At 46.5% G+C, this 25428-nt stretch overlaps 3 protein-coding genes across 3 annotated transcripts; 1 reads left to right on the plus strand and 2 right to left on the minus strand.

Moving 5' to 3' along the window:
* Positions 1-307: 307 nt before the first annotated feature.
* On the minus strand, positions 308-4653 carry LOC143363407 (uncharacterized). Its single transcript, XM_076804005.1, has 3 exons — positions 4562-4653; positions 733-1129; positions 308-466 (listed from the first exon to the last, which is right to left on the minus strand). The coding sequence occupies exons 1-3, from the start codon at positions 4651-4653 to the stop codon at positions 308-310; spliced, it is 648 nt and encodes a 215-aa protein (XP_076660120.1).
* A 4431-nt stretch (positions 4654-9084) lies between these two features.
* On the plus strand, positions 9085-12251 carry LOC143363388 (uncharacterized). The gene is made up of 2 exons (XM_076803986.1): positions 9085-11974; positions 12088-12251. The coding sequence occupies exons 1-2, from the start codon at positions 9085-9087 to the stop codon at positions 12249-12251; spliced, it is 3054 nt and encodes a 1017-aa protein (XP_076660101.1).
* A 4863-nt stretch (positions 12252-17114) lies between these two features.
* LOC143363413 (death-associated inhibitor of apoptosis 1-like) lies at positions 17115-18398 on the minus strand. The gene is made up of 2 exons (XM_076804008.1): positions 17562-18398; positions 17115-17489 (listed from the first exon to the last, which is right to left on the minus strand). Exons 1-2 carry the CDS (start codon positions 18396-18398, stop codon positions 17115-17117), a joined length of 1212 nt encoding a protein of 403 aa, XP_076660123.1.
* Positions 18399-25428: the final 7030 nt, after the last annotated feature.

Consider the following 25428-nt stretch of genomic DNA (forward strand, 5'->3'; position numbering starts at 1 on the left):
AGCTGCACGAACCATTTCAACGTAGTATAATTCTGTAGACTCCCCCAAATACAATGGTATATTTTTAAACAAGATTACAGACTTTCAAGTTCGATTAAACAATATTTGAAGCGAGCGCCTTTATGAATGGGAGATCACGAATGATTTCAACATAGTATAATTCTACAAACTCTCGAAAATACCTCAGTGTATTTTCCTGGCAATATGACAAACTCTCTTATAATAAAAACCATGACAAACCTGGTTCGTCTAAGTCGTCTAGTTCCTCCTGGCAAGCCATGGTATCTCAGCCCAAAAAGTCTGCGGTTTAGGCCATCAAGTATCCAATGTAAGAAGTAGCTAGCCTAATCGTATTGACCCTCGATAATTTAGTATCCTGGAGTATGTTCGGCATGCAATCTCTAAGATTCGCGTACGCTTTGCTTATCCGCGAATTCCTCGCCCTTTCCAGTTCACACTGTTTCCTCTTAACATTTTCAACGTCCACCTAGAAACCTCAAAAATTCCATAAAATCGAAGTAAGTTATTTAATGAAATAAAACTTCCAAAAAATTAAATGTATGATGCTGAGTAATCCTCCAACTTTCTTGCACGTTACAGATCCTAATCAAGTTTAGAACAATGAATATATCAACGTAAAAATTCACTTTAAAACCTGCACAAATAATTCCGTCACCCACATATGGATGACGCGGCGACGAACGTGTTAATGATATTGACCTTTTTCTTGACTTTTCGTTGTCTCATCACCAGGCCACCCTCTCTCGTAGCTTCTCTCAGGTGTTGTTGAAAACCGCTCTCGACTTGGCTCATCGCCGAGACACCGGAATAATCGTTGTCCCTTCTGTGGCTTTGGGGATGATGATGATGGTGCAGCAGATGATGATGCGGAACCTCTTGTTGCGGTTGGGGTAGGGTATGGTAGTGCTGGCTTATCGAAGGGTGAGAGTATTGTTGCAGGGGGGAGTAGCTGGTCTCCTGCACTCCGATCTCTTCGATTAGGGGTGGCATTGAAGCGGTTGAGTTTGCTGCTCCGGAACTACCCCCGGAACTCAAAGAGTCCGCGCCCCAGTACGTTGATTGGCTGTCTGCGTCGGACACTGTCAGCGTACAAAAATGGTTCCCGTTTCTTTATTGTGACGTTCTTTTGTCATTCTGTCGCCTAACCGGCTCGCCCGAGACGATTCAACACTAAACTCACCAAGCTAGCTTCTATTCCCTTATAAAAATGGCAACCCTCAATCTATTGAGATTGCCTGTAATTTTCAATACAACAAATGCTCGGACAAGAAAATTTATTCCACTATTTTCCATGAATGAATTTTGATCGTTAATTGTAAAATATAAAACCGGTCATTGTGACCGTGGTGGGTTTATACAGTGATTATGTACGTGTCAAGTATTTTAAGAGATGAGAAAAAAGGCAGAAACTTTGATCTTTAACATGAGCACAGACTGGGAACGCTATACGATTTTTTTACATGGAGTTACAGGCGTACAAAGAGCTTTCACTACACCGTACATCCATTCGAAAATAAATCGCAAATTATTGAAACCCACCGAAATAGCTGGAATTTATCAAATTAGAACGGAACTAATTTTCAACTTACCGCGAAATTTTTTAATACAATTAAATTCACTTCGGGGGCGCCGAAAGTGGAGACCCCACTCTTCGAAATTGTCTATCCATGATAGAACTAATTTTTAACTTTCCGCGAAATTTTTTAATACAATTCAATTCAGGGACGCCGAAAGTGGTGTAACCGTGTCGGTTGCATACACATATACCGCACGTATCGGTCGGCGATACGACCCCACCACCGTACCATACTACGTTGTTCGCGAGTCCGGAGATAGTGAGGGATCGCGAGATATCGCGATCCTTGTCGAGTTGCGCACGCATCGATCCCCACTCGATAATGATCGAAGGAGGTCGATGCGAGCCAGCGATCCAGCACTCTACGTCTGGAAGCGGTCCGAGAAACACGCGTTTAAGAATTGTGTCTGTTCGACGAAACACGGTACCCGTTCGAGGAGTCAAACCGACTCGGCAGAGCAAGGCAAACCGTCCTTCCTGCTCTCAACGCGTACGCGCCTCAAACCGAGGAGTCACGAGCGCAAACCGCGCCGTGACACTGTCGAAACGTTTTATATAAAGCTCCGTGACTCTCGGACGTGACCGCGTAGTAGTCAAACGAAATTACATAATTTTCACTCGCCTAAAGATTGATCGAGAAATGTTTAATTATCAATTCCGAAGTGAGGCGTTACTAGTGTCAGTGTAGATCACTTGCAGCGAGCAAGTCGCGAGTACGATTTAGGAGCGACGGCGAGTGGAAGGCGCCGTGTGTCGGTACGACACGATTTTATAAAATTTAGAGAACTGCGTCGCGCAGCGATAGAAACGCGTCGCGAAGCGTGCGATTATCGCGTCGAACAGACACAGTAGATTCACTTCGTCCTTCAAATATAAATATTAGTATAGGGTACGTATAAGTATTGTTTCAAAGATACGGTACGTACTATACGGGTCGAAGCGAGACAGTCAATCATCGCATGATCGCGGTGGTTCTTCCGAAACCTCAACAGAGCGTACTCTGAGGCTACGAAACGTACCAAAGGGTAAACTCCTGGGTTCCGAGGGACTGCCGAGGTTTTCTGTGAGTCTCGTCTGGATCGAGACTATTTCACTTCGCACAATCAGGGTTCTTCTGCCGTGACCTTAATCGAGGGTACTCCGATGCCACGCACCGTGCCAGAGGGTACTCCTCTGGGTCCCGTGGAATTACCGAGGTTTGGTGTGGGTCTCGACCAGGTTCGAGGCGATTGTACTTCGTACGATCGCGGCTACTCTGTCGTGACCTTATCAGAGCTTGCTCCGAGGCCACGTATCGTGCCGAAGGGTAGACTCCTGGGTCCCGTCGAGCGACCGAGGTTTAGTGCGAGTCTCCCCCGAATCGGTACGAAAGAGCATCGCACGATCCCGAGTATTCTGTCGTGACCTTTGTCCGAGATCACTCCGAGGCCACGTATCGTGCCAAAGGGTGAACTTATAGGTCCCGTGGAATAATCGAGGTTTAGTGCACGTCTCTACTGAATCGAGACGATCGCGCCTTGCACGATCGTGGACGCTCTGCCGTGACCAATATCCGAGAATACTCCGAGGCCATGTATCATGCCAGAGGGTAGACTCGTGCGTTCCGTGGAGTGACCAAGGTTTAGTGTGCGTCTCCACTCAGGCCACTTGTCCGAACATCGTCCAGGTGCCTGGATGGTCTGACGGGTACGACGTCGTTCGATCGCGGATTTCGGGTCAGATAGGAGCGATCGGACTTTGCACGGTCACTGACACTCTGCCGCCGCCTCGCCCGAGACTGCTTAGAGGCCACGATTACGTGCCGAAGAGCAGAATCATGGGAAGCGTGGAGTGACGGCGATTTCGTGTTTGTCTCCATCCTGATCACTCGTACGATTATCCGGCCGAGTGTAGGGACGGTCAGACGGGTCACGAACTGCTTGTCGCGGGGCGCGATCCGTGCTGAGTGATTTTCTAAACCGATTCCGAAAACCGGGCGTAGAGTCGAGCGAGCGTACCGCGAGCGTCTTTCACGCGTTCATAATACTTTGTCGCGAGCCGTCGGCACGGGAGGCCGACCTATTGTTCCACACGGTACCTGGAATTACTGTATCCAAACACACACGATGGTTCTTACGAGAATATATCATCTTTTGTTACCTTATCTGGGCTACGAATATCTCATTTAACTCGTCCATACCTCGCCGCTTTCCAGTGCCTGGAGGCACGAATCCATTCCTGCTCGCGAGCGTGCAAGCTTCGAGAAATTAGGGTAGTAACCGGCCCTGCGAGACGGTTAGGGATAGTCTCGAGACGCGAAATAGAGATACGAGTAACAGCGTACGCGAATCGGTAGAAACGGTAGGAAAGAACGGTTACAGTGGGGACCCTTCAAAATAGTCTACCCATCAAGGTCAATGCATATCTCACAGGCCAGTCCGGCCGGCGAATTTTCCCAGTTAATATAATTAATTATACGAATTTTGGGGTCCAACACAGCCACTTGAGAGCGTTTCCCCTGCTACCAGAACCCCTGGCGTTCCCAGGCCAATGCCAGAGCCTGACGGCTCGTGGCGTAGTGGCGCGAAGGCAGAATGAACATGCTGTATTTATTTAAAAAGCTATCAACCAGAACTTTTCAAAGTTCGTAGTGGTAATAGATGGGGAATACGTTGTCAAGGAATTTAAACGTTATATGAAACAAAATAACAATTTATTACTATGCTAACAAAAGAAAAAGAATATCATCTGACAGTCTGTGCGGTGAAACAATTCGTCATAGCGGGGAACTGTCAACGCGCTCTCGAAAGGCCATGTGGAGAAGGCCCGACAGGCCAGAGAAGAAATTCGGTTTCAAAGCCTGGCACGGACGCCGGCCCCTAAACGCTACGGCCAAAACCAGGGTTATGATGCTGAGCCGGCCGGACTGGCCTGTGAGATATGCATTTACCTTTAAATAGACAACCCATAGAGATTTAGGGTAACAACTCACCGTATGGTTGCTGCGTGACATAGTTGTCGGGTTGATCCCACTGTGGATAATAATCGGGCTGCGTCTCGTAGCCACCCAGCATCATCTTTCCCTTCGATCTTCTAAAACCACCACAGGAATCACAAAAACCAACTGCAACTCTCCCCCTTCAACGAAGACGTCAACCAAATATAGTTCAATAAAAATCTTAAAACAATACTTTTAAATCCCCAAGAGATAATAACTGCGAAAATCTCCAAAGACAGCCCCGTTTCAAAAAGATCTTTTTTTTTGCACAATGCAGAATCAAGGAACCATGCGTCTCAGCAATTTTTCAAGGTTGATATATTTTTGGAGGCTCGAACGGCGATTAGGTCGCGAGGATGACGGTGCAGGACACGCACGACACTGCAATGCGGGCTCGATGCGTTTCCGTATGCGGTCCAAGTGCCACTGACAAGGGTGATTTCGATTTTGACGGGGTCGCACGTGGCACGTGTTGCTCTCGCGTTCGTGGTGGGCGGGGCCAAGGCGTGAGGGGGGCAGGCGCGCGACGGGCCACGCCCACCCGGGCTACGAGCGACTCAATTAGTAAATTGAACGGGAATCGGTGTCGGCGACCCATGATTTAGGGTGCAGCACCGCCATCCTATCCTCCGATTCGCGATACACCGCGAATCCCTCGATCTCGACGCTCTTAGGCCAATCAAATACCACCTGCCTCTTCTCCCGTCTCTCTCTCTTTCTCCGATCAAGTTCTCGATGAGCAGATTATGGCATTCTCCGCACGGTGAGTAAGATTCCCTTATATGGGGCTGCGGTTTTGTTTTCGTTCAGATGAAGATCTTGAGCTTTCATGCGAGGCTGTTGATGTTTCAGGGTTGTTGAGATTATTGTCAAAGCGATAATCATTTTGTAGCGAAACATTTATTGCTGGAGTGTGTACAACATTTTTTTTCTTAGCATTACGTGAGGATAAGTTTTCGATGTTTATTATTTCATTACGTAGATTAACCCTTTGCACTTGATGCTATTTCCGTTCTAAAACTAAATTTTTCTTCCGTCAGAATATTTTTTATTTATTTTATATATTTTGATCCGATTTTATATAATATTTAAATGCTTAGTAATCTATTAACAACGTATTTCAAGGTCATCAAAATCGGTGAGGAAGCCCCTAATGTAAATGTTTACCTTCAAATCTAACTCACACCTACTCGGATCACTTTTTGAGATGTTGAAACTTTTTTGCGAATATCTCGGAAACTAAAGCTGAGCGGCGGTAACATGTATAGGAAAAAGTTGTTCAGAATGATGGCCTTGACAACATATTTCAAGGTCATCAAAATCGGCGGGGAAGCCCCTAATGTAAATAATTACCGTTATATCTTTTGTATTTTCGTTGAAATAATGCCACAACAATTTCTAGTGGTGCTTCATTTTCTGTTCAAAAAAATTCTAAATTGGAGGGTAACAATTTTTGACCGATTTATTACGGATTTGTGTACGTGTAACATTTTCTATTCTAATTGAGGCGTCCGAAATGTCGTGAGACCGTATGCCGGACTCCGCGGGGTCGTAAATCCCGTTTCGCTTGCTCGCGAACGATATTCAGGGCCGTGACGAAGTTACGGGGTAATCACGTCTATTTAAGTAAAATGAATTGGGTGCGAAGGGAAAGATGGTCTGAAAAATGAAGTGTTTGTATATGGCCCTTTCAATGGGCTCGCTCATGGTCTCGAAGTGGTGTCCGGGTCTACTTGAGACCGAACACTAATTTTTGTGTAAATCATAGAAAGTTTGTTCGGAAAAGTTTGGGACACTCGGTGGATAAAATGATATAAATCTTAGAACGATTGTGGATCGATGAGAAATTGTGTGAAACGGTGAATGTGGCTCAGGATAAAGGTCGCCCCAAACAAGACGGGCAAGATGCCGAAGTTGTTCGAACGGCCGCAGTCGCTGTCCATAAGGACCGATCGTACTGACAGGCCACTCGAGAGTCGCTCGAAGGTCCTCGCAATAAAGGCCAAGTGCCGAAAACCGTAGAACTGTTTACTCCCCTCTACACCCCCGAGATGCCTATGCTGGAGCGTGTTGCCCACGGGCAACCCACAGACAAGATTGAGCAGCGTTAGAAATCTCTGCGGATACGGACGCAGTCACGGTGCAGAATTTACTGGAAAAATTCAATATTCGTGTATATCACGATATTAAATACATTCCTTCTGCATAGAATGCGTATGACACTAAATGAGTATGTATATGAGAATGGAAATTGTTATTAATAATCATAATAATAATTTCTATGCATAAACAATTTTGCAATAATAATATGTCAATCATTTTTATTTATTCTTAATTTGCTTTTACTATATGTTTCATACCTATCCGAAAATAATAAGAATGTAAAGATAGATCCAGATTGTTTGGAAGAACGTGAACAGGGATCACATTGAAAGTACTGAGAATGAGTCGGATAGCGAATAACATTCATTTATCATTAATTTCGTTTTGAATTTGTTAGTTTTCAAAAATAAATTTTGTTATGAAAATTGTTAATTTCTTGTCAAGTATATTAATTATTTTGGTAAATTATTTATATATGTGTAATTATTCACAGAAAATGAAATTATTAATATACAGGTTGTTCACGCTATTACTAGCCAGCATTTTTCTCGTAAATAGTGAATAATAGAAAAAAAAATGAAAGAGGAAAAAGTGGTACTGTTTTTTATATGCTGTTCGGGATTTACGCGAAGAGGGGTTCAGCCGCCAATAAAGATACGCGCAGAAGACAAACATATTTCTATGTGCACTCAAGTAAAACACGATTTTAATGTTATATGACAGAACCGTATGTACATGTTTTCAATAAATCGGCTCTAACGACTAGATCGACGGCGCGTGCGCGACGTCGCCCCTGCGTCGCACCCCGCGTCCCGCGAGCCACCGGGTGGATCGAGCAGCTTGGTGGACCTCGCGAGCCGCGCGGGGAACGGGAGGCAGGAGCGATCGAGACAACGGTCGATCGTCGCAGTCTTGTCTGTTCAATCGACCATCGGTGTTTTTCTTTACGTGCGTTCCTTAACCCGTATAGCTTTTCCCGATCCGTCGGCTTCTCTATTTCTTCACAAGATCTCAGAGAACTTTCAGAACTCTCTCAGATCATTGAGAGATCTGCATTGTTCGAATCATTTGGTCCTTCGAGCCGGATCAACGTGCGAGCGGGCTCTTGAGCATCGGCAACGATCCACCCCCTCGTTTATTCCGCGCCCCTGTTTTTTGTGCTTCTCTTCACGCGGCTCGTGCTCCAGTCGGCGTTCCGTCGGTTTTCTCGTCTGGAAACGAAGCAACAGTGAGAAAAGTGCCGAGTTTTTCCGTTAAGAACGTGTTTCGAAAACGGTTAGTTTTGAATCGTCGACGGTTGTCTCCTTTGGTGACCCGTACCAAGGCGAGCTCGTCCGTCCGACAAACAAACAGTTGGAGCGTTTGAGGTTGCCCGCAAGGCCAAACTCGGTGTGTTTCGGTTTCAACTCACCTTCAACTATCTTCGGTCATATCGTGCGCGTGTTCGAATATGTCAACGAAAGTGACAGAGCTCGTGGCCGCGCAAACGGATCTCGGCGGTCGCATCTCCCGCTTCCTGAGCAACCTGCGAAAAAGCGGAGCTGAGTATCTGACTCGACCGAACCTCTTGAGGCGAAGGGAGTTGCTGGAGAGCTACTGGAGACTGTTCACCGAGCGCCATGCAGAGATCACTCGCCAAGCAGAGCCCACGCTCCCGTACCTGTTCACCGACCTTTTCTCCGAGGTCGAGGAGGCTTACATCGAACACGGCTCTGCAATAGACGAAATGTTAGAGGCCAAACCCGCCCCTCCCACGCCCGTGCCGGTGAACACGATGCCGGCGGAGTCGGAGGTGGTGCTGCCGCCGATGAAACTGCCTTCCTTCTCGGGGGACCTGTACCAGTGGGAGAGCTTCCGTGACCAATTCTGCTCTCTCGTCCACGAGTCCACCCGCATCCCTAAAGTGAGGAAGATGCAGTATTTAAAGTCCTGTCTGACAGGTGAAGCCGCCAAAATGTTGGACCTCACGCCCATCACCGAGGCCAATTACGACGGTGCTTGGACGGCCTTGGAGCGGAGGTTTGGGAATCAACGGATACTCACTGCAGCGCACATGAGACGCTTGATCACTTACCCGACCCTGGCGAAGGCCCAGCCGTCAGAGATCAAGCGTCTGCTAGACGAATTTCGGCAGACTCAGCGGGCGTTCCAGGCGTTAAGGAAACCGGTCGCGGAGTGGGACGAGTGGCTGGTGTTTCTCGCGTCGGAGAAGCTCGACCACACGACGAGGTTGGCGTGGGAGATGTCTCTGAGGGACCCCACGGCCACGCCGTGCTTCGACGACTTGGAGAGCTACCTCGAGAATCGCGTTCACGCTCTAGGGTCGGCTCGGCCTCAGGACCCGCCTGCTCCGGTTCCGAAGGGTGGAGGCGCCGTGATCCGACCCATCCCATCTTCTGCGCGTAACATGTTGGCGGTCAAGGTCGAAACGAAGCCCAAACCTAAGGGAGGACGTCTGTGCCCACTGTGTTCTGGAAGTCACGCCCTTAGCGCGTGCAAAACGTACAAGGCTCTCTCAGCTGCGGAAAGGAGACAGTTCGTGCAGAAAAAGGGCCTCTGTCTCAACTGCCTCGCGTCCAGTCATCAGCAGACGCAGTGTTCCTCGGAGTACCGCTGCTGGGCGTGCGACGGGACCCATCATACCACTCTTCACGACTCCTTCCAGCGGGGACAACCGAATGAGGCTACGACGTCGTCCACGTCGGCGGCGTACGCGGTCAGCACCAACCGGGTCACCCTTCTCGCCACCGCCAGGGTCTCCCTAGAAGCGACCAACGGACGGACTCTCACCGTCAGGGCTCTGCTTGATTCTGGATCGGAGTCGTCGTTCCTGTCAGAGTGGGCGGCTCAGTCCCTCAGGCTGAAGAGACGAGCGGTGCGAGTGGAGCTGACGGGATATCAGGGAGCGAACGTTGGAACCGCACGATCCGAGGTCCAGGTAACCCTCCGATCTCCTCTTGATCGTACTTTCCAGGTGGCCGTAGATGCCCTGGTTACAAAGCGTCTCATCGCTCCGACGCCGGCGCAGCGTGTCCTCCCGGGAGACTGGCCTCACGTACAGGGGTTGCCTCTGGCGGACCCGCACTACTCTGAGCCAGCACAGGTAGATGTCCTGCTCGGTGCCGACGTCTGCGGGATGCTACTTCTGGAGAAGAGATCGGGGCCCGCTGGCACACCCGTCGCTGTCCGAACTCCGTTCGGCTGGACTCTGCTAGGGCCCGTCGAACAGCCGGCAGCCGCAAGATCGACACGGATCCTCCACGTGAGTCGTCAGGCCTCGTTACCGGACCTCCAGCTGTTCTGGGAACTGGAGGAAGTCGCCCCGTCGTCACCGATGTCACCAGAGGATCTACAATGCGAGGAATTGTTCAGCCAGAGCACGCGACGCGACCCCACCGGGAGGTATGTGGTTCGCTTACCTTTTAGGGGGGAGGAGCGCCCGAAGGTCGCGTCCTCGAGAGCGGTCGCTCTGAGGATGCTACTCAACGCCGAGAGGAACCGATCCCGCGACCAATCTCTTCGCGAGCAGTACGTGGGTTTCATGGAGGAGTATCATCGTCTGGGACACATGGAGCGGGCGCGGGAATCGCTGATGAACCACGAGCCCGGCTGCTACTTGACGCACCATGCGGTCTGGAAGGTGTCAGACGGCCGCAAGAAGATCCGGGTCGTGTTCAACGCCTCGCTCGGGATGGGTTCAGGAGGCTCTCTGAACGACTCGCTGCTCGCTGGCCCGAAGCTCCAGAGTGATCTGTGGGCGGTGATCACCCGTTGGCGTCTGCATAAGGTGGCATTCTCGGCGGACATCGTAAAGATGTTCCGGCAAATTCTGGTCCACCCCGAAGATCAGGATTGGCTCCGAATCCTGTGGAGGAATGATCCTGGTGAAGCGGTTACTGATTTCAGGCTCTCGACGGTCACCTATGGTACTGCTCCGGCACCTTACCTCGCAAATCGGGTCCTGAAGCAGCTAGCCGTCGACGGGGAGAGTCGATTTCCGTTAGGAGCACGGGCCGTCAGGGAACATTCGTACGTGGACGACATCCTGACTGGCGCAGATGACCTTCAGCGAGCGTTGGAGATACGTCGGCAGTTGACGGACCTCCTCTCCTCCGCGGGTTTCCAGCTGGATAAATGGGCCAGCAACGTCCCCGAACTCCGCGCTGCGTGCGTGGAGGAGAAGGTCTTCCAAGACAAGGAAGTCCACGGCGCTCTGGGGCTCTGCTGGGACGTCCGGGGGGACACGCTAGCAGTCCGCGGACCTCTTTTCTCGGATGCCGCTGCGTCCAAGTGGACCAAGCGGACCGTGCTCTCCGAGATCGCCCGACTGTTTGATCCCCTTGGGTGGCTAGCTCCGGTCATCGTACGAGCAAAAACGATACTGCAGGACCTCTGGCTCGCTGGAGTTTCGTGGGACGAGCCTCTGGACGCGTCGATGGCTGCACGCTGGTCACAACTAAGGATCGAGATTTCCTCATTAACGGTCGTCACGGTACCGAGGTGGGTTGGGTTCTCACCGTGCATGTCAGACGTGGAGCTCCACGGTTTCAGTGACGCCTCAGAACGAGCGTACGTGGCGGTCGTCTACCTCGTGGTCCGGCGTAAGACGGGATCCTGGTCGAACCTTCTGATGGGGAAGACGCGGGTGGCTCCTATCAAACCGCAGACTATTCCCAGGCTGGAGCTGTGCGGCGCGGTTCTGCTCGCACGCTTGTTGTCGTCTCTGCGGTCGGCTCTGAACTTCGACGAGGTCACAACCCACGCTTGGTCCGATTCGACGGTGACCCTGGCATGGATCCGGACGCATCCGTCGAAATGGAAGACCTTCGTCGCCCACCGGGTCGCGGAGATCCAGAACCTCCTACCTGGGGTCACGTGGCGGCATGTGGGGACACTGGACAACCCCGCAGATCTAGCCACCCGAGGGATATCAGCTGAGGAACTGCGTGCCTCACCTCTCTGGTGGCACGGACCCTCCTGGCTGACCGCCGCACCTGGCGAGTGGCCTGCGACCACTACGCTCAGCCCATGCGAGGTCGCACCGGAACAAAGGTCTGTCGCCGTCGCGCAGGTGGTCGTGGCACCGGAGGAAAACTCGCTGGTCCTCAGGTTTTCCTCACTCTCAAGGCTGACGCGTGTCTCAGCCTATCTCAGACGCTTCATCCACAACACCAGGAGGCCAGCTGTCAAGAAGACCGGGCCACTGTCGGTTACTGAATTAAAAGAAGCGCTAACCTGTGTGGTCCGTGTGACGCAGCGCTGCACGTACTCACAGGAGATCAGAGCACTCACCCAAGGTAAGGTAATCCCGACTTCCTCGTGCCTCAACACTCTGGTCCCGTTTTTAGACAACGACGGGGTCCTGAGAGTCGGAGGGCGCCTACGGCTGTCATCGTTGCCGGAGTCACAGCGGCACCCAGTCCTCATCGAGAGGTCGACCCACCTGGCGACGTTGATCGTACGGGATGCACACCAGAAGACTCTGCACGGGAGCCTCTCTACGACTCTGGCCTGGGTCCACAGGGCCTTTTGGATACCCAGGTTGCGACCAAGGGCGAAGCAGGTCCTACGTGACTGCGTCACCTGCACACGGCTCCGGGCAGAAGTGGGACAACAACGCATGGGAGACCTTCCGCCTTCCCGGGTATGTCCGTCAAAGCCCTTTTCTGCAACAGGTGTGGACTATGCAGGGCCAATCCAGATTCGCACCACCAAGGGCAGGGGTCACAAGAGCCACAAGGGATACATTGTGGTGTTCGTCTGCCTGGCCACCAAGGCGGTGCACCTAGATGCAGTGACTGACCTGTCGTCGGAGGCCTTCGTGGCAGCGTTCCAACGGTTCGTGGCGCGTCGGGGGCGATGCAGCAGCTTGCTCAGCGACAACGGGACCACCTTCAAGGGAGCTGACGTCATGCTGAGGGGAATGTTCCGGGAGGCATCGCAATTCCACGCGGCTGTTTCGGAGGAACTGGCCAACGGCGGGACGCAGTGGACCTTCATCCCTCCTTACTCTCCGCATATGGGGGGCCTGTGGGAAGCGGCGGTCAAGTCGGTGAAAAACCACCTTCGACGGGTGATAGGGGAGGCGACACTCACCTATGAAGAGATGGCCACGCTGCTGTGCCGGGTCGAAGCGTGTTTGAACTCACGACCTCTGACCCCGCTGACCGACGACCCACAGGACACTAGTCCACTCACTCCCGGGCACTTCCTAGTCGGCGAACCACTTCACACCCCCCCCGAGCCTCCCCCCGAGGCAACCGCCTCGTCTCTGACCGCGCGGTGGAGATTAATCCGTAATCTCCACGACCACTTTTGGCGCAGATGGAGAACTGAGTATCTTCACCAGCTGCAGCAGCGTCCAAAGTGGCAACGACGGCGAGAAAACATCGGTATTGGCACGCTCGTTCTCGTCGCCGACGAAGTCACCCCGCCAACCCGCTGGCCACTCGCACGTGTCGCCGAGGTGCATCCCGGACCCGATGGGCTCGTTCGTGTGGTCACTCTACGACGGGGAGACCGCACCTTCCGCCGGACCGTCGCCAAAGTGGTCCCATTGCCGGTCAGAGACGACGAAGGAGGAGCTCAGGGGGAAACATAGTCGGTACAAAATCCGATACGCACGAGGTCACTACGCGGACTTGTCATGGCGGGCGGCGCCATTCATCGTTTACGCGACTGAATTAACGCGTAGCGAGGTAGAAACCCCCCACTCCAACTCGCATCGACACATCGATCTCGCGCGCCATCGAACGGTGAAACATCAACGTCGAACAATCGACGTCGAGGCGGGCGGTATGTTCGGGATTTACGCGAAGAGGGGTTCAGCCGCCAATAAAGATACGCGCAGAAGACAAACATATTTCTATGTGCACTCAAGTAAAACACGATTTTAATGTTATATGACAGAACCGTATGTACATGTTTTCAATAAATCGGCTCTAACGACTAGATCGACGGCGCGTGCGCGACGTCGCCCCTGCGTCGCACCCCGCGTCCCGCGAGCCACCGGGTGGATCGAGCAGCTTGGTGGACCTCGCGAGCCGCGCGGGGAACGGGAGGCAGGAGCGATCGAGACAACGGTCGATCGTCGCAGTCTTGTCTGTTCAATCGACCATCGGTGTTTTTCTTTACGTGCGTTCCTTAACCCGTATAGCTTTTCCCGATCCGTCGGCTTCTCTATTTCTTCACAAGATCTCAGAGAACTTTCAGAACTCTCTCAGATCATTGAGAGATCTGCATTGTTCGAATCATATGCAACACAATGGCGTGTGTAATTTTTTTTTGTTTATACTATTTTGCTAGATATGAAAGCGACCTTCAATTTTTTAAATGGATTGCTGTATATTTTTTTGTATCGCACGAAAGCGCCTGTCTAGACGAATTCATCCGTATACTGCACAGTGACCTTCAAGGTCATGCAAGGTGTGTGTGTAAAACATTATAAGTACTGTATTACTTTTAAAAATGCTGTTTCACCGATGTTTTTCCTATTGATGTCGAGAGTGAAACTAGAACTTTTCGGAGTTGGTCGTGATATCGGCACGATGAAACAATTTGTCAAAGAAGTCAAATAAACACGGCAGAAGTTCGGAAAGATCTGATTCTTTGTCCTCCTGAAACACGTTGACGGTGGACGCGCAGAGAAATATGTTACCAAAAAATTGTCCTTGGAACGACAATAAACTAATAGATACCTTCGATGTACACGCCATGGCGACCCTCACGTGCAAAACGGCAAATCTGGCGGCCAAATGTTTTATTGCAACCCGCACGCCGACAGCAACCTACAGTAAATCAGAAAGGTCTCCGAACACCCTTTAAAAATATACAATTTGCTTGCCACTCATCTGGCCGAGGAAGTCCCACCCCCCTAACCGGTTGTGTATTTAAGGGCTGTGAACCAAGATTTCAGCACCATTTTTGGCCAAAAAACACGACCTTTAGCACGCGAGAACGAATATCCAGCATTCAGACAAAATGCCGAATTCTGTAGGATTGGTAACTGTGATGGTAAAATTCAGTGGGCTACTGCTCGCGTTGCGCAAACTGAACCAGCAGCGCCAGTCGGAACAGGAGGCAAGTCGGGGAGGAAGAAGGCGCTACGGTGTCCACCCGCTGTGGCAAAATCGAGCCATCGAAGGAGAATTCGTTCTATTCAGACAAATGCTGGATCACGAGGAAAAATTTTACGGATATTTCCGTATGAATCGTGATTGTTTTTATGCCCTACTTGGGAAAATCAAAGATGATTTGACAAAAACTTGTACGCCTTGGAAAACACCAATTGCGCCAGAGGAACGGTTGGCAGTTTGCTTGAGGTAAGTGAGCGTAAAATAATTAATCAAATCCTTATAAAATTATTTTTATTTAAAACGCTACAAACTACATGTTATACAATTAAATGCTATCAAAAATTATCTTAGCCTAAATTATCTTTATATAAAGTAATCTAACTTAATCTAACTTAATCTAACTAAATCTAACTTAAGTACCGCCTAGGTCTCTTCCGACTTTTTTTGCCGCAGCCAAACGCTCAATAATCTCCATCTTGAATCGCTCCTGCGTACTTCGCTTGAGGTTCGAAGTGGCCGAGCATATCCACCGCAAGAAGTCTTGCAATTCTTTTTGAACCCCATCTTCTTCTCCTTGCGACACTCCGGGGTTGCCCGATGTCGCCGCCTCCGTAGCAGTCTTGAGCTGCTTGGCACACTCCAAAACTTCATTATGTATCGCCGCATAGCGATCCTCGTTTTCATCATTGCGGTATTCATTCTGTTGTCGTCGGTGACGTCTCCTCTTTTGTGGAGGTTGCCTGTCCTGCGGCTCTTCCCCCTCGCTCTCATGCGGGGGTCCGCTGACGTCCCCATTTTCTTCTCTCGTACAATAATTAGAGTCTCCACTAAAACTGACGGAGCCGAGAAAAATAATATTTAAATTAGTCCCCGGCAGGCTTGGAAAAACCAATGTCCATTGTACTATGGATGGCATTAACCTTTACTGTACACACGGAGTGCACAACACCCTAACAGCAGTTTAGGTAAAATATGTAAATGACCTTCCCCGTGCTCTTCTTTTCACTACGTGAAAATTTTTATTTTAGGGCAGACGCTGTCGACCCTCACTTCAAAATGTCTAAAGAATATCCAGCAACTTAATGGACACAAAACAATAAATAGTTCGGGAAAAAACGGAATTTCAAACAGGAAGAATCGTAAAATGTGGCCATATTTTTTCAAATTTTTTAACACTTCAACCGATGGTAAAATTTGCAAAACAAAGATATTAGTAATATTTTTGCATTAAGTAATCACATTCGAATATAAAATGATGAATTATTTAAAAAGAACAGTCTCTTGCGATGATGATTAAAACAAGAAAATGTTTTTTATCTTTAATAATAACTGTGGTATAAAATGTGTTGTGTATGCAGTTTTCGTAAAACTCATCCCAAATAGCAAACTTTGATGGTCCGTATCCTTTAAACAATTTCGAAGATTACAAAATGATGGCTCAATCTTTCAGTTTCATCCAAATTCGAAACATGGTCCAAAAAAAAAAGATTTAATTCGCATGGAATGACCCCCTTCCTAATTTGGATATTTCCTTAAAAAAATTGTGTAATTCACGTATAACATAAGGATGTGTGATGCTGTTTCACCAAGCGACAGGCACGATTCCTATCCCCATGATATTGTAGAGGAGAGATACCGATAGTTTACCTAAGGAGCTGTGGAGCCCCTAAAAACATTTTTTTTGTGCCATACACAGTAGGGGACGTGTCAACGTGCTCTCGAAAGGCCATCTGGACGTTCAAAGTTATGGCCCCAACGACGTCGGGGCGACGCCGGAAAGATTTCGAGCACGAAGACCAATTCCTGACCGGCAAATTTCTAGCCCGTGTTCTTGAATCTGGCCGCCCAAACAACTTCGGCATCTTGTCCGTCTTGTTTGGGGCGACCTTTATACATATTCTGAGAATTTCATCAAAATCGGTCATCGTTGCAATGAGCTACAGATGTTTCAAAATGATCACATAAGGGCGAAATTCCCTGAGAAGTCCAAAATTCTGCGACTTTCGCCCTTAAGCTTTCATCGTTAAACGTTTGTAGCTCAGTGCAATGTTGACCGATTTAGATGAAATATTCAGAATATGTATAATTGATACAGATGTACAAAACGTACTTTTTAAATGTTTAATATAAGCCCGCATAAAAAAGTTACAAACTACAACTGTTAGTACTTTCTCTGCAATTTCGACCAATTGTAATTTTAATCAAACATTTTTTTCACGTTATGTAAGCGAACCAATTGTTCCAACTTCTGAAAAAAATTCAAGTAGTATACTCCAATATTGATAATGTTATGCGATTTTTAAGAGTGTGCCAATATTAGTTGGAGTCACTGTATGTCTATGGAACAGCATTGTATGGAATACTACGAGAAGAAGACTCGTGCAGTCCTAGTAACAGGTTCTCTGCATACTGCGCAAGTTGCCATTTTGGGAGCACACTTAACGCAAGCTACTATATGTCCACATTTTAAAAATACTAATCCTAATTCTCCGTTGTAACAAATTTTGCACATCCTCGCATTGCTATCGTTATTGTTTTGCGTTTTCGCATTCGATAGATCTTCTATGCTTCCTTTTACAGATTCTGTGACAGATCCAATGCTTTCTATACGACTGTCTGTGGAACAGAATTGAGAACTTGGACCAGGATTACTTTCCACATCTTTCTTCATTTTTACGTTCATCCATATAGATTGAACTTTCTTAATAAAACTTCGTTGATTCATCTGCATTGTTGTCTGGAACAAAATAATATAAAAACAACGATCTATATACAGAGATAATCGAAAATTCAACATTTTTCCACATACCTCTTTGGATGGCGGTGATATGTGCTGACCCGTTACTTTATTAACATAGTATGGACCTTTAACCATCCACAAATAATAACATTTCGAGAACCATATTGCGTGTTGTTCCCAGGGATTATCTCCTACTGCCCAATCTTTCAAACCACCGCCACAATAATAACACACAGTTTGATCACCTTTACCAATATAATAAAAACCAGCATCCGCTAATTGTTGTTTTGTTTGTGTCATAGTTTTTGGCCATGTTTCAAACGTCCATAGTCTAGCATCTTGACTGGCATATTCAGGATGTACTGGTCCGTTAGGTCTTTCTAAACCTAAACAACTTAGTTTTGCTGTACTTGGTAATCGTAATTCTGATGTTAAATTATGATTGTCTGGACCAGAGGTAGGTCTATATTCTACACCATAAGGGCTTTTACTCTTTAGCCTTGGTGATGAAACTGTATTAGGATCTAATTCGATTGGGACATTGCCACAATTAATTTTTCGAATAAATCTGCATCTTGCCCACCAACGTTGATGATCAACCATCGGATTATCACCTTCTTCCCATGGACAGATTTTCACGTTACATTCAAAGCATCTTACTTTATCGCCTTCGCCTGTGTAATAAAATCCGGCAGCTGTCAGTCTTTTTGGTTCTATAATATATGGCACAGGCCAATTTTCAAAACTCTGCAGTCTGGCTTGTTCAAAACGATAATCAATGTTATCTACTTCATCATTTAACGAGTGAGTTGTAGAAGATATTGGTGGTGTTAACTGTGAATTTACTAAAGGCATAATACACGAATCACTTCCCAACTCTCTACGACATTCAACAATACTATTCATTGTGTTTAAGATGTTGCCTACTATTATCAGAGAGGAATATTATGACCTCGACGAAATTGCTCTAGAACCACCATGAATGAACGAACGGCCGCTAGAAGAAGCTAAATAGTAACATTTTCGTCCAGTATGGGGAGCTGGGTACGCTTTCCACGTTCAGTGTCGAGTGACGTTCACCCTATGTATGTCCGTTGATAGGCCAGTTCCGGCCTAATGCGTAATAAATAACAAAAAAATACTGTGTCACCGGTAAGTTAGGCTTCATAAGAAAGCATGACGTCATAATATATCTGACCATGACGCAATCGCTAAGTTCGAGAGAGAGTGCGCGGCCACTCACACACCGCCGCACAGTGCGGACAAGTCGGCACATCTCACTACATTTTTATTTGACGAAGCACGAAAATTTCCTTTGGCAGAACTCTTTATTAGCAGGAAATGCATATTATTATTCATTTAAAAATCATTTAACAATTTTTTTTATGCATAAAAATAATTTTTTTTCAACTTATTCATTTTATTGTTAAATTTAATTTTTTGTGACTAATTACCATTGCATATGCATTAGTAACCAAATTTAGATTTTTGTAAAAATATTTGGCAATGGAGGCTGTCCGATTCGTCGCAGACGGTCCGCGTATTTCCGGCCGTGTGGCAATCGAGGATGCCACAGCTGCGCGAAGCATGCTCTTTCGTCCCAAAACATATTGCGCAAGGAGCCCTTTTCCGATTTTTGTCCGCCCTTCGACTAATCACGAAGAATGCTAATCCTTGAGTTGCCGCACGCGAGGCGCTTGAGGGTTCGAGCTGATGGCATTGGAAAAGTGGCCATAAGTCAATCCGTACGACCCTCACTCCGTGTACCGTCCGCGAGGTACTTGAGGGTCCCGGATTCGGACACAGCGGGCCTTATGGCCCACTACACGCGGCGGCCAAGGGGTCGTAAATCCTCTTCCGCACGACGCGAGGTACGCTCGGGTTGCGCTACAACCCCAAGAACCGTGTCTCTGGTTTTCGTCAAACGGACGAAAACCAGAGACAGTAAACGCACGTTTTCCAGCCCCTTGGTCTTCGTCACCGGACCTCGGCCAAGGGGCAATAAATTAGCTGCTAGCCACTTGGCTAGCACGGCGTACGGAGGCCACTCGGGCCCCAACAATACCCAGCCACTTGGCTGAAAATACATGCTGCTCCGAGGTACCAATAAACGCGCTTTTTGGGGAATTTCCCGAACATCGGCCTAAGGTAGGGGTTTCTTCCACCACCAAAGAGGGAGGTTCCAGAAGATCCTCTCCCTTAGGCTGATCAACAAATCAGGAGAGTTTTACTCCCATCATGGGCCCATGCCCAGAATTCTCACCACCTACACGAGGTGACGAACGAACTGACCTCGGAGCAGCAAAGCAGAATCAATCCAACTGGCAACCAGTCAACCAAAAAACTCCGACTAAACGTAGACGTGCACATACAAAGGCCTCGCTTTGTTAAATCCGAAATCGCGCTAAGTTCATACCGCGCTAAGTTCACACCGCTCCAGCCCACTGTTCCGTGAATTAAAGACTCATCTAATGTTAGTTCGGCAGATGAGATTCAATAAGTTGTAAATAGTGTGAATAAATAGTCTATTGCGCAAAGAAAAAGACTGCAACATTCATTTACAACCACAAAATTATCCAGAGGCACTCTCTAAAGTGCCAAAAATCGAAAAATGTTATATTAACTGTAAATGAGTGTGCAATAATAATTCTGTGTAATGGAAAGTTCTTACCAAGGAATATGCATTCTTTATACATTTAATAAAGTAGATTTATTTTTTGTACAACTTTTTCAACGGTGGTTTTATTTGTTAATTGCATATAAAACTTCAAATTAACATAAAACAAAAACGGCAAAATATATCCTGAGATTTGTTACGAGCCAGGGCTATGAGCAGCGCGAGAGGCCGGCGAGGGGATTTTTACCCCAGGAATATGGTTTCAATTGTTAGTTAGGTACGCGGACGCACCCGATGCGAAATCGAGGAGCCGCTAGGATAGTTGACGTCGAGGACGCACCTGATGCGAAATCAGGGAACCTCTGGGAGGTTGGTGTCAAACGCAGACGCACCCGATGCGAAATCGAGGAGCTACTAGGAGGATGAAACTTCGTGCACGCACCCGATGCGAAATCGAGGAGTCACTAGGGAACACGCGGCGAACCCGATACGAAAGGAGGTTGTATAAGAGCGCGGACGCACCTGATGCGAAATCAGGGAGCTGCTAGGATGCGGAAGAACCCAATGCGAAATCGGGGATCCGCCTAGGATGGTATAATTTCGTGGACGCACTCAATGCGAAATCGAGGAGCCACTAGGTTGGAGAAATCTTCGTTGAATCGAATTTAAGTATTAGTAAGCCTCGTAACTTCTATATAATTTAATTGATACAATCCGAGCGGTTAGATTGTATCGTGTGGGAACGTTCAATTATTATATTAGGATTTTAGGCAATAATTAAGGGTACGCGAGTTAACAAACAAGACAATTTATTCTGAATTGAAATTACTACAAGTGTTGTTGTTTGTGTCGCGAATGAATATAATAAATGTACAATTAGAGGAATTGTTTACCTATGTTGCACGGTGTTGACGCACTGGCAATGCGGGGTTAGATGGCGATTGTTGAATGCCAAATAGAGTATATACCGAACTAACGGAATCTATAAGGTTATGAATTGATTCGAAAGGGACTTTAACCCGATCTCACTAGACTTGACGCGACGTGACTGCACGAGTACTGAACCGCGTCTGAATCTTGACTGAACCGCTTCTCGACTAACCGAAGAGGATGAAAACGAATGGGTTTATATACCTTGAAAATGAAAGGGGTACTCTGTTTAAGATTTGATATCGCGTAGGGTCACAGTCACATTTTTTGTCACTTCTAATGAAAAGCAGGGCTCAGTTAGATTTTCGTTGAAAGGGGTTAATGAAGGTTATCCGGGCTATTTCCTATCAGAATATTGATTAACGGATGCCAGAAGGGAGTGTTTAGAGATTTTGGTATAAAGAAGGCATACAGTATCTTTCGTTAATAAAAGGGGCCTGTTGGGACGCTTTTCGTTCTCAGAAAAGAGATTAGAAATTCTAATCGAAATAAACGTGGAGAACGTCTCCATACGTAACAGATTCATGCATATTCGGATACATTACTTATTATAGTTTAAGAATTTCATAGTTTTGTCTGCGACTTTTTGCGACTCTCAATTTTATAAACTTTTCAAGAAGTGTCCATACCTTTCCTTTAGGATCCATCGTGGAAAATTTGTTATTTTCTTTTTAATTGTATTAGTTATATTGTTAAATTTCATTTTCTGTGAATAATTAACAATAAGTATACATTTGTAAACAAATTTGGTTGTAAAAAATTTTGCCATTTGGTTGCCACAGTTACAGTGGGGAATTTACTGGGAAAGTTCAATATTCGTGTATATCACGATATGAAATACATTTCTTTTGCAAAACATGCATATTAGGATGGAAATTGTTATTAATAATCATATAAGCTTAGCTCGGCTCGATCGTGCGAGTCGAGTCGAGTACTCGCACGATGCGAGCTACTCGCACCGATGCGAGCTACTCGTGCCGATGCGAGCTATCCGCACGGATGCGAGCTGCTCGCACCCAAGAGAGCGGCTCGAAATAAAATCAGGCGTAAAATGACATGATGCGAGTTACAGCGGGAAGATCAGCACATCGATATTATCAAGCATTTTAGTATATTGAGAATGCTAAATGTTTGCGATGTTTTATTATATATTTTGATAGTGAAATGTTGATTCAGAATTTGTATAACCCTTATTGAAAATAATTCGCCGTTCACCGTTTGGGTTTTTACAATTATCTAAAAATCAAGACCGAATCAAAAAAAGTGTTAGGGGTTGTTTCATTTGGGGTCCTCTATAGCTGGTTGACGTTTGGCCGTTTAAAATCGGATGACCCGGTATATGCAGGCCCTGTAAGTGCAGGCGCGTAGTTGTCTGACTGGCTACGCGGAGGCAGCACCTCCTGGACGGTGAATGTTCCACGTTTGGTGGATGTGGTTCCTCGGGTGGCCGCTCGGAGCAGCACCTCCTGGACGGTGAATGTTCCACGTTAGGTGGATGTGGTTCTTTGACTGGCCGCGCGTTGCAGCACCTCCTGGGGAATGAATTCTCGCCGTACGTGTAGAGCGAAATTGTTATTTTTGACATGGTATAGGCCTGAAAGCTTATTAGCAATATGCGGAATTGGTACGCAAGTATGTAACATATAAATAATAACGGAATACTTTGTGTGTAAAATAACGAAGTTATGAGTAATTGCCATAATAAATATGATTATACATATAAGAAAACGTAACTAAATATATAAAAAACGCAATAGTATGTACGTACGTATTAATAATATAATCATATAGTGAATAATAATAGTATTATATAAGAACGTCTATTGAACCACCTCTGGCTTCCGAACGGCAAAAGTTTTCTGAGGCAAAACGTGTCGAGCCTGTTCGTCGCGGTGATGGCCGAATTGCGACGAATTTTATTTTTTTCTCCGAGAAAATAGAAATTATTCGAAAAAAATTGAAAATATCCGAATAAAATTCGTCGCAATTCGGCCATCACCGCGACGAGCAGGCTCGACACATTTCGCCGCAGAAAACTTTTGCCGTTCGGAAGCCAGAGGTGCTTCAATGCACGTTCTGTAGCATTTGAGGCTCTCTTCAACAACTATAACCGCGCGAGCTCGTTCCGCGGGAACCGATTGGTCGACTGCGCAGGTACGGTCGGTCCGTACGGTCAACTGCGCATGCGCGACCAATGAAGCGGAACGTGCCTGCCTATATATATATGTGTCTTGAGCCAGCGGAGTTCATTCTCCTATAACCATGTGTCGCTACAGGAAGGATTTTTTGGACCGCCCGGAGCTTTATGAAAAATTTCTATTGGCCCTGGTGCCATATTTAGATCGCCTGAAAGAGGGCGATCCGATACCGGCGGTAGACGTTAAAAATATATGCACGACCGTATATGTAGTGCCGCCGGTACCGAAGCGGAAAGAGGAGATACGTCTCTTAATTCGACGACGCCGGCAACGGCCCATACATGACATTGAAAATGTCATTAAAAACGTATCTCCTCCTCCTTCTCTTACTCCTTCTCCTCCTCCTCCTTCTCCTACTCTTTCTCCTGCTCCATCCGCTCCCACCTCGGATGCTGCATTGCCGCGGAAGCGGAGGATGCAGGTGGAATTACTCCTCGCATCAGCCGCCGCTGCTGACCTTCCAACCCAAAGCAGACGGCGTATTAATTAAGTTTTAATTTTAAGAAATTAGTTGGTAAGGACAAGTGGGACTTTCCCACGCAAAATAAATTTACTTGCTTTTTTTATTATATTTCCAATTTTTCTCGAATATGTTCTATTTTCTTCGTATATTTTCTATTTTGTTCGAATATTTTCTATTTCTTTCGTTTATTTCGGATATTTTCAATTTTTTCGAATAATTTCTATTTTTCTCGGAGAGAAAAAAATAAAATTCGTCGCAATTCGGCCATCACCGCGACGAGCAGGCTCGACACTTTCGCCGTTCGGAAGCCAGAGGTGCTTCATGATACGTTCTATAGCAATTGAGGCTCTGTTCGACATGCAAGAAGTCCCATGTCGATCTTTCTATTTTTTTCGGAGAGAAACGCAACCCCGGGGAGAAGCAGTTTTAACTGCTACATATTTAATTAATTTAACCCCATCGAAAGCTTTAAGTGTAGATAAAACCCCATTTGAATTGTGGCATACTAAGAAGCCCAAATTAAAATATTTAAGGGTTTTTGGTTCAACAGTATACGTCCATAATAAAGTTAGGAAATCGAAATTGGATGAAACATCCTACAAGTGTATACTGGTAGGATTTGCACCAAATGGTTATAAAGTATGGAACGTAGAAAATGGGAAATTTGAAATAGTAAGGGATGTGATCATTGACGAAATTAATTACTTAAAATCTCGGCCTGTAATAAAGAAAAAAAAATATGGAAAGTGAAACTGATGCATCTCGAGAGGTGCCGAAATCAGTAGATATACAGTGTGGTTTTAATAAATCTGATAATGAAAAATCAGATGTGTTAAAGAGGATGAAATCTGATAACAATAAATCAGATATACTAGAGCCAAGAATAAAAGTAATGGTAGATCACATGGAAAATAAATCTGTAACTGAAACAGATATAGCAGGAATGCCGGGACCAGAACAAAATGAAATAGTAGAATTAAAGGATAGCATTGAACCTAGAAGGAGTGATTAAACAACGACCGTTTATTTCGTATGAAGAATTTGATATAGACGATGATTATCTTTTGTGTGCCCAGTCAATAGTTTTAAAAATTCCCACCTCTTTTGAAGAGATTAAAATGAGAGAAGACAGGATTAAGTGGGAACAAGCTATTGCTGAGGAAATAAACTCATTGATTATTAATAAAACTTGGGATTTAGTACCGAGGCCAAAAGATAAAAACATTGTCGACTGCAAATGGGTTTTTACGATCAAAAATGATGAATCCGGAAATCCATTAAAATACAAAGCTCGACTAGTGGCTCGTGGTTTTAGTCAAAAATATCTAGAAGATTATAATGAAACATTTGCGCCTGTAGCTAGAATGTCTAGTTTTAGATTTCTTATAGCTTTTGCAAATCAATATGGTTTATTAGTCGACCACATGGACGTAAAAACAGCCTTTTTAAATGGTATGTTAAAGGAAGAAATTTATATGCGAATTCCTGAGGGTGTCAAGTGTAACAATAATAATAATCAAGTGTGTAAATTGAATAAAGCTTTGTATGGTCTTAAACAATCAGCTAGATGCTGGTTTGAGATGTTTGAAAAAGCTCTTGTAGAAAAAGGCTTCCGGAACTCATCAGCAGATCGTTGCATTTATATTTTAGATAGAAAGAGTATATTAAAGAATATACAGGGTGGCCCACATAACTCTGAACAGCTCAATATCTCGAAAACTGTGCAAT

Source organism: Halictus rubicundus, unplaced genomic scaffold (assembly GCF_050948215.1).
Source record: "Halictus rubicundus isolate RS-2024b unplaced genomic scaffold, iyHalRubi1_principal scaffold0045, whole genome shotgun sequence".
NCBI lineage: Eukaryota > Metazoa > Arthropoda > Insecta > Hymenoptera > Halictidae > Halictus > Halictus rubicundus.